At 35.9% G+C, this 16668-nt stretch overlaps 1 protein-coding gene and 1 long non-coding RNA gene across 2 annotated transcripts in view; both read left to right on the top strand.

Moving 5' to 3' along the window:
- The window catches only part of LOC106873944 (uncharacterized), a 6407-nt gene extending 4204 nt beyond the window's left edge, over positions 1-2203 (top strand). The window contains exons 2-3 of the long non-coding RNA XR_001409939.2: positions 432-650; positions 2110-2203. This is a non-coding gene — a long non-coding RNA (uncharacterized LOC106873944). The remainder of the gene's footprint in view (positions 1-431; positions 651-2109) is intronic.
- Positions 1-16389, top strand: part of LOC106873942 (neurogenic locus notch homolog protein 1) — an 80641-nt gene extending 64252 nt beyond the window's left edge. Inside the window, exon 30 of the mRNA XM_052966742.1 lies at positions 16294-16389. Coding sequence (XP_052822702.1) covers positions 16294-16389 — 96 coding nt within the window. The remainder of the gene's footprint in view (positions 1-16293) is intronic.
- Positions 16390-16668: the final 279 nt, after the last annotated feature.

The following is a 16668-nucleotide window of genomic DNA, read 5'->3' as shown; positions in this document are numbered from 1 at the left end:
TATATATATATATATATATATATATATATTTATATATAACATATACATTATATTATATATATTATATATATTATATATGTTATATATATAAATTTGCTATTTACCATCCCTTAGATTTATTTAGTTAGTGATTCGTTGACGAAACAACTTTCCCGCTACTACTAACATGGACTGAAAACTTATGATACCATAAAATTGTAATATTTTAACTAATTTCTTAGTTATGATTAGCAAAAGAGAAACCGGTTGACTATATATCTATTTTATCTCATGAAAATATATACATTCTGTGTATTTTCCTTCTTTTTATTCCATTTCTCTCTCATTCACTAACTTTCTCTGTGTCTATATCTATCTATCTATCTATCTATCTATCTATCTATCTATCTATCTATCTATCTATCTACATACACATATATGTATAATATTAGTTTCAGGTGAAAAGAATGTAATTAAAGGAGCGGCACTGAGCACCTGCGACGATAAAAAATTGGTTAACGACATTAACTCAAAACTGGAATGTGAGAAGACATGCTTGGCCGTGAAATGTAGTGCATTAGATTATTCAGCTACTGAAGATCAATGTCATATCTTCGAACGTGCTATAAAGCATCATGGTTTGTATGGTGACGAAGACACAATATACGTTGGTAAGTTTACTCTCGATATTATTGGGTATTCGTGAATTCAAATTCCACCGAGGCCCCCTTTGCCTTTCGGGGGTTTACAGAATGTGTATCCGCTGTAACCATCTAGTCCCTCCCTCAACATTTCGGACCTTTTGCCTATAGCAGAAAGGATATTATTTGACATTTGAAAGTGGAAAACTGGTATAATGTTTAGCGGCATTTTTTCTTCCTTACGTTCTGAGTTCAAATTCCGCCGAGATCGACTTTACCTTTTATCCATTCGAGGGTCGATGAAATAACAACTAGTTGCGCACCGGGGTCGATGAAATAACAAATAGTTGAGTACTGGGGTTGATGTAATCGACTAGTCCCTTGTATCCCAAATTACAGGCCTTGTGCTCCTAGTAGAATGGATTATTATTAGGGAGCCGTATTTCTACTGTGAATTTTGAGACGGACTTTACACGCCGCACACAGTGAAGACAATTAAAAAATCAAGTTAGATATTAATAGTTTGTGAACAAATTAGTCAATCATATAACAATTGCATTAATTATTTAACAGTTGCATTGTTCTTCTTAATCGCAATTCACTCGACTGAGTGGACTTGTGATCGAAGGTATTCTAACGATCAGCACGTCCTCGTAGAGCCGAGATAATCATCATATTTCTTATCTTTCAAGGATCTTTAGGAATAAAATGTAGTTGTCTGTATGTCTGCCTGGCTGGCTAGCTATCTATCTATCTATCTATCTATCTATCTATCTATCTATCTATCTATCTATCTATCTATCTTATCTATTTATCTGTCTGCCTGTCTGCCTGCCTGTCTGTCTGTCTATCTATCTATCTATCTATCTATCTATCTATCTATCTATCTATCTATCCAATTTGCTTGACTGTTGAATCACTTTGTTTATTTCTCAGCTTGCTTGTTTCCTTGTGTTTGAATTGAATTAATTCTACTTTTTTTGCGATTTTTAATAATTATACTTAGATGTGCTAATGCATCGTTGAAGTAAATAAATACTGATTATGGAACAGAAGCAGTTCTAAAATGTTTAACATCCGGGAAAAATCCCTATAAATATATTGCATATAAAATATGCTTCAGATCTAGGTGTAAAAGAAATCGTCCCGAAAGTAGCTGCGATAGCGACAGATACGTATTTCACTGTTGGTGCGGATTGTCAATGTTACGTACTTGTGTCACCTCCGAAAGGAGTTCAAATAGGCCAGTCTGAAGTATACAGAAACTTATAAACAATATACTGATTTGTGATGACACCGTACAAGCAATAAAATTCGAATTATGCAATAGAAGCAGGTCTGGGGTAAAATCTTTATTTGTATAACACTTAAATCTCTTTAGAAATAGTCATAAAGGGATATTACCTGGAATACGTTAAGTATATTATATAGATAAATATCGATGTGTTTTAAATATTTCTAATGCTTTTCATTTTTCAATATTTTGCAGGTTTTTCTGAATGACCTATATCCTAAATTACTTCAAGTAAACTATTATAAATACAAGCACAAATAAAGAGTTTAAATATCTATTTAAAAAAAAATTCTTCGTCTTTCTTTAAATTCTTCTTTTTAAAAATTTTTTCGTCTTTAAAATCTTCTCGTGGTTATTAGAAATTGTCGCTGCTGTTGATTTCTTGCATTTGCAGTTAAATTGTTTCTAATAACTAATTGATACATTTGAAAATATGTGTTTGCCATACCTTATTCTTAACTTTATTATATAACTATTTGAAAATACATTCAAATAGTTATATAATAATGTACAGAAATTATATTATAGGTAATGTACAGAAATTATATTATAGGAAAAAATTAAGGTACTCAGAAATTTGGATGTTTGTACATTTACAGATTTTTATTAATGTCACATGTTTTATAAATTAAATAAAGCGCTTTTCACCTAATCGTATAGGATTTTCAAATTGTTTATATATATATATATATATATATACATACACACATTGGAATGACTGGAAATACCTTTAACGCGAGAGACACAGCATTTGGGTTTGTTTAGAGATAAGAGTAAAAGAGATGCTAATCTCATTGTTTAATATGGCATGAAACGTCGACAACCCACCCAAATTAAATCGAGTATCATATCTAAGTTCTGCGAATACAAGTACAAGGGATGAGGCAGTAGATGAAATCTGTATATGTATATCACAGAAAAATTAAAAAGCATAACTTCAACAGCAAATATTTTGAAATTTAGGGAAGAAAACCTCTCTTTGCACAAACAACAATTTAAACTACAAATTTTCAAGCAAAACTCCCTCGTCCACTTTGCCACATATCCAACAAAGATAAATTTAAGATACGATATTGATTTTAAGAACAATACGCATAACAAACATTTACTTTCAGTCGCTTGTGCGGCAGTTCTAAACTCAACAGGTATATTATACATACACATAACACATCTACAATGCATCACACAATTTGCAAAATATTTTACGAACTTGTAATTTCATGGACTTTACACGTTCAGAATCTGTTGAAACCCCATAATTGATAAGAAACATGCGCGTACGCTCCCAAAATGCAGGAGTGTATCACATGTTGTATACACTAATATATATCAATACATGCAAATATATTTATTTGTAATGGCATAAAAAAAAAAGACCAAAGTTTTTACTAATTAAAATTACTAACAGGCTGTACTATTTTCCGACATACAAGTCGAACGTTTTCGGACCAGAATTTACAGCTAAAATGAGTAGGCCAACTTATAAGCAAAGATGAATTTGGAAGATAAAACGTTCTATGTGAAATGCAACATGTCTGGGAAGACAGTGTCGCTGTTTGGATGTTTACACTTAATATTTACATTATATATTACGTCGATTTATCTGCCAGAAAATACGTTATTACGAAGTGATTTTGGTAACCTTTATACTCTGGGTGAAATTGAGTAGATAGATGAAGCATAAGCTCAAAGGACTGATCTTCGGAGGTTGATTAAACTTACATCAGATTTAATATCACCATTTAGCCCCTGGGAAACATCTGCCCTTTAGTGCGTTACAAGAACACAGACCAGCTGTTACAACCACGGAAAGTAGTAAAGAGATATCTTGAAAACAAAATAACCAGTATATCGTTATAATAACTAGAATGTTCGGTTTCGTATTAGCTAGATTCGACAATGCTCTTCAGTTTTGGTTAGAGTTAGAAATATTAGTAATTATAGAATTGGTAAACTTCAGAGAGAAGCTTAGGTCGATTCTTCATGACTATATGATTAACACAACCATAGCAAAGCACGCGAACCAAAAGCATACGGGACTCTCAGAAGGCATCGAAATCATTTTAATCTATGTCCAATTTGATGAAGTGAATGTCCTGCAATACAGTGCAAGCAAAATGAAAACTTTATGTACTCACATTCACGCACACATGCGCACGCCCATATGTACTCTTGTTTTCACTCCTGTATTTTCAATGAACTTCTAGCGGTTCACAACTCGCTTATTCCATCGAAGACTTTCGGCTGGTCACGCAGCCATTCATGCGTCGATCCTTGCTCTTCTCTGCAGCAAATCGACGATCTCGTAGAGGATGTTTGAGCGATCCAAAAGAGATGATTAACGGAAGGGGAGAGATCTGGAGTGTATTCAGGGTGTTCCAGCAACTAAAAATTTTTCAATGGTTTCAATGGTGTGGGCGTGAATTGTCGTGCTACAATAAAACTTGTTTGATGGTAGACCTCGGCGTTTGGTGCAAATTACTGGCTTCAATTTGTTGGAAACATTCCACTGTAACTGGCAACTGTAGACCCCTTTCCAGGTAATGTTCCTGCATAGGCCCTTTTACGCATTAAAAAAAAAAATCAAAAACCATCTCTCGAGCTTTTGGAATCTTCACTTTAGCGATGGAGGTTATAGGCACCCTTCTCCCTCTTCGTGTTTCATTTTTGTCCGGCCATTTTTAGACTTCTCAATCCATCTATACACATTTTATGCAGTAGAGCGCAGTCCCCGTATTGTACTGAAAGCCTGCGATGAATTTCAGCCCCTAACACAACTTCAGAGAATTCGGATCACTTGATTTCTGTTCTTCCCTGGTGCACACTGCTAGTGGAGCGGCCATTTTTACTCTATAACACACACAAAAAAAAAGAAAACCGGAGCGATCAAGGTCAAATTTCGGTTAAGTAACTACTACAGCTAATTACTTTTGGCACGTCAACGCTGAAAGCAGTGTAGCTAACCTAAAGTAACTTTTGACGAAACTGCGGACAATTTTTGACTCATTATAATACAGGCATATCTAATAATGGTGGTTGTTTCCTGTCCAGAGATTGAGTAAGAGCAATACGCCTACATGTAGCTAAGTAAACCGATCTTCAGCACTGCTCATCATTTCTTCCTTCCTGGACTTAATAGTTTTAAAGTGGGAATCAGTCCATTCCCACTCTTTAGACTTGTAGATCCGATCACTGCAGCTCAGCGGATTTAGAGAGCTGCGGTTATCATTAGGTTGCAGTTTTTATATAAGAATTGCCTTCTCTTAGGTGAATTGCTTTACAGGCTGGAGTGCTCTACCTGCCCTGGATTCGCCGGAAAGGTGTCAAAGAGGATACTGAACTGCTTCGGGGACTCTGCTCCTCGAAATTGTCAAAGTTGACTTCCTAGCCTTTCCCTTTCCTAAAACACTCATAAGGCAGTGAGGCTTTGTGCCTGAATTTTTTCCATGATATGCTAATTGTCTTATAACTGGGACCATGGCAGGTGCTACTATTCCGGCTTAGAATAATAGTGGGGAACAATAGTGACTAGTAGGTGGTGTATGTATTAACTTATGTATATATATATATATATATATATATATATATATATATATATATATATATATGTATATATATATATATAGAGAGAGAGATAGTTATGAGTGAGTTAGATGTTATGCAACCGTCCAAGGGATAAATGTATCCGTAGGCACTACTGGTGTACTTCCTAACTATGTATAGGCCTTGCTATAAGGTTAACAGTAGTTGGTAATTTTAATGGTAAATTGTGGTTTAATATATTCAAATAAGAAAACAAATGGACCAACAATTAACAATTAGAAGTTGATCATGGTCATAGATTAATTATAGCTAAAATAAATGTACACACACATGCAACCTTTAGATGGAAACAAAAATGCAAGTCTAAAGACTTAACGAACTTTTTTTCCTTTTTTGCTTTTTCTTTTGCTTTTTCCTTCTGTCAACATTCCTCTGATAAACTCCAAATCATTCTGACGATGTTTGTTACATGGAACGAGATAAATGCAAATTTTCCTCAAAACACAAACTGAAACAGCTGTAAATGTTATTTTAACTATAATTAAACTATGACCATTTAATACCAATGATCAACTCCTAATTGTTAATTGTTGCTCCATTTCTTTTCTTTTTTTATGTATGTATTATGTATCTCTTTTAGTGCCTTATTATTTAACAACTCACTGATAAAGTGTCCACTCATTTACTTATTAATTTTTTAAAATTTTCGCTGCGTCTTACAACCTTTTCAATAGTCGTTGACATTGTCCGTTGTTTATTTGTGCGCATGTGTGTGGGTCTATGTGTGTGGGTCTATGTGTGTGGGTCTATGTGTGTGGGTCTATGTGTGAAAAAGTTTAAGAAAAATTAAGGAAATGAGTGGAAACTTTACCGGCGAGTGCGTTAAATAATAAGGCACTAAAAGAGAATGCCTCCTCTCAGACACAACAAAATAAGCTTCAATACACGAACTCACATAAAGAATCTTGAAAACCAAATCCCAAAACTTACACAAACTTACACACACACACACTCACACACACACACATGTTATTAGTATGTATGTGTGTGCATTGGTTCTGTGGGACCTTAACTTCCGATGATGTTGTGACATACAATATACTAATCTTCTCCATCAGTCGCAGCTGTGTGCCAGGCTTAGCTTACCATGCAGGATTTGCCTATCCATTCTTTGAAGTTTTCCTTTCATTTTTACCTTTGCGTTTCTTCTTTTTTCTTAACTCTTTGCTTCCATGAAGAATTGTCCTTGCAAGACCACCGCAACTTCTTACATGGATATGTCTCTCAACTTTCTTTTTGTTCGCTGTTGTGAGGACTTCATAAGGAGCCAAAGTGATGTAATTTTCATAAGTCACATACCTACGTCAGACAAACAAGGGCGATGCTTCCCGCTGCTAGAAATACATTTACAACAAGGAGTCATTTCAACTCATTATAATGTAGTACGTTAGTTCACAGCACATCAATTTTTATATCGAATTCCATAATAAATGAGAATAATTGCAGCAACTTTACTAATAGAGAAACACTCAATAAATAAATTAAACACACAAATGCTTAACACTTAAAAATATATAACGAAAAATAATAAAAGTAGTGTTAAAAAAAATCATATCTTGAAATCTATTTGGATTTAACGGTGTATAATTTTAAATCCGGAGTTAATAGTTTTATCAGTTATAAAATTATTGCCAAGACTTTTTGCAACTTTATGCAGAACATACGGACAATACGCCATTACAATAGTTTATTTTAAAATTAAGACGATAAAAAAGACTCGGAACATCAAACTAAAGGATTAACAATCGCTGTTGTTCCAGACCCAACATAAAGAACTCATAAAGGTTTATGACATCTCTTCAATATATACAAAAAAAAAAAAAAAAAAATCAGACGTGAACATAGTCGTGTTTTTGAATATTATATGTGCAAAAGAAAAGCTGTTCCCTATTTACACACACATACATGCGTGCGCAAATGTATATATATTTATATAAAACTTGTGTTTTGTACTCCGGCAGATTGTTTATTTCCGATAAATACCGATTCATAATCACGCAATAGATATTTTGACGGTTTGTGTTTTTATATATTTACCTAGTTTTTGTATTGATATTCATGTAACAGCTTGTACGTACTTAATCCTTAGTTGTCCATAATATATTGCTTATTGTTGCAGCGCATGGATCAGTGGTTAGAGCGTCGGACTCACAAACATGAAGTAGTGAGTTCGATTTCTGAACAGGGCTGTGTGCTGTGCTCTTAAGCAAGACACTTTATTTCAGGTTGCCCCAGTTCACTCAGCTGTAGCAATGAGTTTCCACGTCACTGGTGCCAAGCTGTATCGGCCATTCCCTTTCCCTTCGATAACATCGGGAGAGGAGGAGGCTGGTATGCATGAACGAATGCTGGTCTTCCATAAAAACTTTGCCCGGATTTGTGCCTCGGAGGGTGACTTTGTAGGTATCATCCCATGGTCATTCATGACCGAAGGTGGTCTTTACCTTTTTAGTGATAGGAGAGTTGGGTCATCTCTTCTCTTGTTCTATCAATCTTGCTAAAATAACGATCGAATGCATAAGCTTTAATTGATAAATTACATTCTTTCTTCTTTCTTTTGCCCGTGTCCAGTCCACTGAAGGACGAAGGCCTCAGCATGTTCTCTCCAACAACCACAGTCTGATATGGAGGCCGTGAATTTGAGCTTGAGAACATAATGGTTTAGTGATTGCACTCTGGCACACTGGACTGACATGGCTTGGCAGAGGTGTGCAACTTTTATACCCATATCCAGGAGTAGTTAAGTTGCTCAACTGGTACTTATTTATCCACCTCAAAAGAAGAAATACAAAATCGAACTTAGAACGTAAGGACAGACAAAATAGCACTAAGCATTTCGCCCGTCGTAGTAACGATTCTGCCTGCTTACCACCTTATTGATAAATTTACTAAATTGCAAAAGCTAACACATGGAATCTGAATGATGAATTGTAATACAATATAAATCATAGCCCAGAGCACTGCAAAATTAAATTCAAGTTGCACATTGTTCTAGTTCTTTATTAAACCTGCTATTATTTTCATATGCTTATGAATATCAATATATTCTGTTTTGTTTTTCTAATATACTGGGGGCGGTTTATATACTCGTATTTAGCCATTATTTATTTTATCATACAATATAAAGTTCTAGGTCTTGGTTGATGAAAATTTAGGGGTTGATTGTTACATACGTATAATATCAATTTTACATATATTTACAATTCAAAATCGTCTCCTTTGCTTTCACTTTAGCCTTTAACTATTTATACTTGCCATTTTCATTTTACAATCCTTTATCCCAGCCATTTTCAATGCTACAATTTGTTCACGTTTTGTTTGAGCCACCATATTTAATAAAGAGCGAACAATAAAACAAAAGAACGTTAACAAACATTATGCAACATCTGGAACTATGTTTACGAATAAGACTGCTTTAATATGTTTGAATAATGGATAAATAATTGTTTGTATGATGGATAAATGTATATGACACACCCAGTCTATCTTATTCTCAGTGGATCAAACCTTATCAGATCTTTGATCTCTTCTGCCAGCTGGTCATCAAAAGGGGGTCGATAAAATAAGACTCTGCCATCACACCGCCTTTGAATTGAGAAATAATGAAATATGTCCTGCATGAGATTTGGGATTGCAAAAAAAACTTTGAGTGCCAAGAAATTTGAACAAGTTGAATACACAAATAACAAGTACAGAAGACCAGAAACCAATAGTGATAGACAGGTGGAAAAAGATAGTTTATACATTGCTTTGACTTTGGATTCAAAGAAAAATGTAAGATATTCTTAGACTAATAGATTATGACAAACCGATGTTAATATTGAATATTCCTAAGGCAGCAATCAGACTGAATCGTTAGCACGTCGGGTGAAATGCTTAGCGGCATTTCGTCCGTCTTCACGTTCTGCTTTCAAATTCCGCCATGGTCGACTTTGACTTTCATCCTTTCGAGGCCAATAAAATAAATACCAGTTGAGTACTGGGGTCAATGCACTCAACTTACCTCCTCCTGGAAATTGCTGGCCTTGTACCAAAATTTGAAAACAATATTGACAGAATCCTTAGCACATCGGATAAAATGTTTAGCGCCATTTGTTCTGAGCTTGAATTCTGCCGAGACTGACTTAGCCATTCATTCTTTCAGTTTCGATAAAATAAAGTACCAGTCGAGCACTGGCGGCGATGCAATCGACTGCCAGTCCACTCAAAATAGTTAGCCTTGTTAAAAAACTAGAACGTATACCAAATATTCGTACAATAATAGTTTCTGTGCCTATTGCAACAAAGATTATTTCTCAATAGATTTTTCCAAAGAATTCAACAATCTTAAAGTATGTGTTAATCACCATGTGGGTACATGGAGTAAATAAAATCATAACATAAACAATTAAATAAAAGAAATAATAATTTCTTAAAGTATGTGTTAATCCCCATGTACCCAGACTTTGTGGACACCCTGTAGAACTTCGTTCTTGCGGAGACTTCATTCTTATCAAAATACTGGAATTCATGTATACATTCACAGAGAGGTATATACATATAAATATACACCTTTGTGCAAATACATACATTCACCGACACGCACACACACACACACACACACACACACACACACACACACACACACACACACACACACACACACACACACACACACACACACACACACACACACACACACAAACACACACAGACACACAAACACGCGCAAGTATACACGCATGCATATATAATTGAGGTCCATCGTATTCACCAGTTTTGGACGTTTTGATACTCTTTCCAGACTGTTGTATCTCCTGCGATGTAAGTTTACTAGAGCAGACAAATAATCCTTCCTCTTATAGGCATAAGACCTGAAGTTTTGGGGGTGGGGACAAGTCGATTTCACTGGTATTTAATTTAGGAGGAAAGGCAAAATCGACCTCGGCGGAATTTGAACTCAGAACGTAGCGACGGGTGAAATACTGCTAAGCATTTCGCTCGGTGTGCTAACAAATAATGTAGTAATGTGAAATGCAATATTTCAATATATGTATGTTGTTTGTTCCTTCTCGGTTTCCGGGTTTCATTGGCGTATAGGTTCCCCCACCTGAACGGGACGCCGATCCGTAGCAGGTGAGAGAAAGTTGCGAAGAAAGTCAGCAAAAGTTCACCATTATTTTCTGCCAGAGCCGCTTTAGGTGTTTCGCTCATAAACACACTCATCGCCCAGTCTGGGATTCGAACCCGCGTTCCCTCGACCGCGAGTACGCTGTTCTAACCACTAAAAGAGGACCGATAGAATAAGTACTCGGCTTACAAAGAATAAGTCCTGGGGTCATTTGTTAGACCAAATGTGGTGCTCCAGCATGGCCGCAGTCGAATGATTGAAAAATGTAAAAGAATGAAAGAGTACGTGTCAGTACCAAATTTTATTTAATCATTTGTTTAATTTAAGGTGGTGAGCAGGCAAAATAGTTACCACGTCGGACAAAATGCCGCTAAGCATTTTGTCCGTCCTTGAGTTCCGTGTTCAAATTCCTATTAGGTCGACTTTTCTTTTTATCCTTTTGGGGTCGATGAAATAAGTACCAGTTGGGCACTGAGGTCATTGCATTCACCTTGCCCCTCCCCACCAAATTACTGATCTGGGGTCAAGATTTGAAACCGATATTTGTTCAGTCTTGAGATGACAACTCTTGCTTCGGAAATAGTCAGTAATTCGGAAAGGCTTTTGAAACTAAAGTTCCGGAAAACCAATGTTGTAACTGCGTTTGGTTTTCGTTAATCACTATATGAGCATGTCCTGACTAAATAAAAAGAAAAGGATCTCCTTTAAGCAGAAGACCTGAAATTTGGAGGAGGAGCAACGTCGATTGCATCAGCCCCAGTACGTAACTGGTAATTATTTCACCGACCTCGAAAGGATGAAAAGCAAAAACGACCTCGGCGAAATTTGAACTCAGAACGTAGAGATGGACGAAATGCTAGTAATGATTTTGCGCGGCGTGCTAACGATTCTGCCAGCTCGCCACCTTAAGAATAATGATAATAATTTCAAGCTTCCAAACTTTGCCACAAGGGCAGCAATTTTGGAGGAGGGTATTAGTCGATTAAATCGACCCCAGTGTTCAACTGGTATTTATTTTATCGACCCCGAAAGGATGAAAAGTCCTCGGCCGAATTTGAACTCAGAATGGAGCGAAATACCGCTAAGCATTTCGCCCGGCACGCTGACGATGCTGCCAACTTAATAATAATAATAATAATAATAATAATAATAATAATAATAATAATAATAATGATAATAATAATAATAACTTCCCAGATGCAGTACCAAGCAGTGGCTCTCATGGCTTCTCATCTGAACTGATTGGAAGTGTTATCATGTACATTGTTTTGTCTTGGTATAAAAGATAGGCTACAGCAAATATTCTGCTCAATACCACAGATTTGCTTGTCTGTTGTTTGACCTTAGCCAGTTGAGCATGTCCCTTGGTGACTGACAATATGTGCATCTCTGATCATGAGCAGAAATAGTGGGGGAGCATTATAGCCATGTGTTGAGAGGTGTTTTGCTCAGCATCCTTAAACAAACCTTATTCAGGGACCTTTTGAGCGGGATGGGCTACTCGGCCTGAAGAAAATTCTAGCTGGGCCCCATCTGCGAGGTCATGCGCTGTTTATCTTGATATGAGATCACCATGTCGCGCACATATGGTTGTGATGCATGTGCCTGGTGTACCCTTATCAGGCGGGTAGTCATGATGGGTATAATGGGCTTCGTATATTTTAACCCAGTGTCACTTTGATGGCATGCTCTGCTCTCTCACTCAATAATAATAATAATAATAATAATAATAATAATAATAATAATAATAATAATAATAATAAAAGAGTAAGAATATCGATATGTCGTTATGTTAGGTATTATGATTGAAAACAAGTCCTGAACGTGAGTAAGTAAAATGGCAACAGATGCAGTAAGGCGTGGACATATTCGTTGAGGTTCTAAAAATATGTTAAAACAACAGATCACTTATTGAACGTTGTGTTAGAATATTGATGATTATTAGTAAGAATTGAAATGAATAGTGACAATGTTTTCAAACGTGATTTAAGACAAAAAGAAAACACCTGTCATTATTAAGTTTATTTTCTTCTTTTCTTCTTTCTTTTTTTCTTTTATAGGAATCCAATGCAAGAAACGACGCACAGCAGTACCCATGCACACATGCATGCACGCACATATATACTCATACACGTCCACACACAAACACATAAAACATACATATATATTTAATAATTATATATCTATATATATATATATATATATATATAAAAAATCAATAATTATATATATACATATATGCATATATATATATATATATATATATATATATATATATATATATATATATATACACACAGACCTACATACATACAGAGATACACGTGTATAAAAATCCAAGCCATATACACGCTTATACAAATACATACACTCGCCTACACTGACACACACGCACACAAGCCACACACACACACACGTATATGCATATCTATTTCTCTATATATATGTAGAGATATGATGAACCTACATCATTTGCTGGGTGTTCACAGAGCAGCATGTTCAAGATGGAAACATTCAAACTGCTTGCAATAATTGGTAAGATCTAATGTCCACTATTCAACAACAGACCTTGTTTTCATAGTAATTTTCTCACAAAGAACGCGTCTTTCGTTCTATTAATTTCTAACATTCTGGTTTCTTTATTTTAGCTTTCCCTGTGATCATTCTGCACGCCAGTGAAGATGCCCGTAAGTATATATATGTATATATATATATATATAAACAACTTGATGGTAATATTAAATAAATTTTAAAAAACCAAGTTTAATATCTATTTAGATTAGAGATGGCGGAATATTCACCAGTCAACTGTCCTACGAATACTATCATACATACATGCCACCGGCACAAAAACTTGTGGATGACCTCATCTTCGTTTCAAGGGCGCCTGCAAGAGAGATGTGAAATCACTTGACCTGGACATCCTCAGATGGGAGAATGTCGCAAATGATCGCCCCCGTTGAAGTCAAATACTACGAAAGGGGATGAAGCGAAGAGAAGAAAAACAGGAACTCGCCACCAAAGAAAAGCACACTCAACCGAAGGAAAAACCAGTAGCGTTGGCCTCTACAGCCACAGCAGACGTTGCACCGTCACCAGCAGCTGACACTATTTCTTTGGGCACCTACCCACCTACCTACATAATACATACATACATACATACATATAAGATGAGAAAGAGAAGACAAAAGAAACTGCACAGTTGTGGAAATCAGCTGCCCAGCGGATGTTAATATAAAGCTGAAGATCAGTGAAAAAGAGAACACCTATGCTGAACTATTGAGAAATCTGCAGTTACTTTATCCCGATTACAAGTTCAGGTTTATACCTGTAATTATTGGGGCCCTGAGATATGTAACACACTGCTTAAATACCAATCGTGAGAAATTAGGCGTCTCAAAACCAGAAAGGAGATTGCTAATTCGAAGACTACAGATCCAATCCATCAGTGGAACTGTAAAAATCTGTAAAACTTTCCAGAAGTTTATCATTTTTATATATTCGAGCATGTCTAGATATGCAAGTATATGCATGAAAATACATACATAAAGCAAAACATACAAATCTTCACATATACATACGTACATACATACATACATACATACATACACACAAAAATACCATGTTGTTGATGTTGAAATTCCAATGAAAGTGTCTTGAATCTAGGCTAGAAACCGATTCTTTCTCTGTTGGTAAGAAATCTTAAAATAAAACTGAACCATGACACACATACATACATACATACATACGCACATAATACATACCTGTATGTATGTATGTAGGTATGTATGTATGTATATATGTACCACCCTTCTTGTAAATGTATAATATTTACATATTTATATATACAAATATAATAGATTTCGTATTCGATTGTGTTCTATACTTAAAATGTTAAATACAATAAGCGCAGCAAAAGAGCGTTAGATATTATTTAGAAAATAATATTAAAACTGTTCGTTATTTCTTTATTTTAGAATATGTTGGCTGTTTTAGGGATTTCTCTCTGATGGGAACCAGGGACCGGGCTCCTCCTGAAGTACATTCTGTTGAGCGTTGCTTAGATATTTGCAGTGTGAAGAAAGAGAAATACGCTAGCTTGCAGGTAAACATCTATTATAATAATACACTTGTGTTTTTCTCCGTCACAACAAATGAATGAGAAAGGAAGGAGTGATGGCAAACTGGTAATGAAAGCATTTCAACTCTGTGTGAGTATATGTGTGTGTATGTGAATGTTTGTATATGTGAACCAGCGTTTTATTCAGTAACAAACGATGATCAGTATCACGCCCCAAATGACAACCACTAGATAACATTGACAAGTGTATTAATTTGATTTAATCCATATTTATATATAAAGTACTATAATTAGCCGCCAGTTTTGATGGCACGGGGCCAGGTGGTTAATTAATCTTATAATAATAATGCTTATCATTACGTAACTTAACCCGTCGGTAACGCTTTCACATGATTACAGATTAAAAGAGGGAGAAAAGAGGGTGAGAAAAACGTCCATGACGTGAGATAGACGGAATGTAATTGTAACGCTTTCACGTGATTAGTTTAAGGGAACGACAGAACAAGAGAAAGAATAAAGAGAGAGAGAGGGAAAGAGAATAAAGTGAAGAGTGAGGCAGAAAGAGAGAGAAAGTAAAAGAGGGAGAGGGAAAAAACGGAGTGAGAAACCTCCATGACATGTAGTAGGGGGGAACGCAATATTTATTACGTAGTTAAAAAGGTTAGTTGAAGGTAGTGATGTAGAGGAGAGTTAGGAATATAGATTTAGCAGAGGGGTGATGTTATGATGGCGAGATTAAAGAAAGGCAGAGAGAGAGAGAGAGAGAGAGAGAGAGAGAGAGAGAGAGAGAGAGAGAGAGAGAGAGAGAGAGAGAGAGAGAGAGAGAGAGAGACAGAGAGAGAGAGAGAGAAAGAAATGATGGTGGTAGTGGTGTTGGTGGTGGTGGCGATGTTGAGTGCATGGTGAAAAATAATTTCTTTTTTAATTGAACCACGTTTTTTTAATATCACCTATCACTTAACGTATGCGCTTCCCAAACTTGCCATTCACTTTAGAAAGAAACTAGTTTCCCGTTCGCTTCTCATATGCAATGTTGTTGGCACTCCGTCGCTTACGACGTTGAGGTTTCCATTTGATCCGATCAACGGAACAGCCTGCTCGTGAAATTAACGTGCAAGTGGCTGAGCACTCCACAGACACGTGTACACTTAACGTAGTTCTCGGGGATATTCAGCGTGACACAGTGTGACAAGGCTGACCCTTTGAATTACAGGCACAACAGAAACAGGAAGTAAGAGTGAGAGAAAGTTGTGGTGGAAGAGTACAGCAGGGTTCACCACCATCCTCTGCCGGAGCCTCGTGGAGCTTTAGGTGTTTTCACTCAATAAACATTCACAACGCCCGGTCTGAGAATCGAAACCGCGATCCTATGACTGCGAGTCCGTTGCTCTAGCCACTGGGCCATTGCGCCTCCACTCATATGCAATAACTATAATTAAATTACAAGGGCAGACTTTTGATAAAACGGGGCCGTTCTAGCCGCGGTCAGCTATATGTTACATTCTCCAATGACTCGCAAATTATCTAATGTGAGAGTTAAAGTTATCAACACTAACAAACAAGGGAAAAAAAAAAGAAGGAGAATCTCCACGAAGAACATAGTCTGCAAAGAAGTAATGGATTGAAAGTTGTACGCAAATTGAAATGTGCATTGGCTCTGACCCATCGCCTTGGCTTATAAGTTACCAACGATGTGGATTTCAGAGTATGCCATGTTGCATTAAATTTTTACTCCCGTGAAATTGTAACCCCTATATTTTACATATAAAATAATTATTTTACTATAAAACCTTTGCTTTCTTGATATGAAATTATGACCATGTAAATTTTAAAATGCAATTTTTTTTTTGCTAATGGGAAAAACGGAAAAATAAGAGTGAATATTTATTTTATGAGTGCTGTGTATTAAGTCTATAAAATTGTGCATAAAATATATAAAGTATATATATATATAAAGTTC

Source organism: Octopus bimaculoides, chromosome 3 (genome assembly GCF_001194135.2).
Source record: "Octopus bimaculoides isolate UCB-OBI-ISO-001 chromosome 3, ASM119413v2, whole genome shotgun sequence".
Taxonomy (NCBI): domain Eukaryota; kingdom Metazoa; phylum Mollusca; class Cephalopoda; order Octopoda; family Octopodidae; genus Octopus; species Octopus bimaculoides.
Note: the sequence above shows the minus strand (reverse complement) of the source record. Positions and strands in the feature narration are given on the sequence as shown.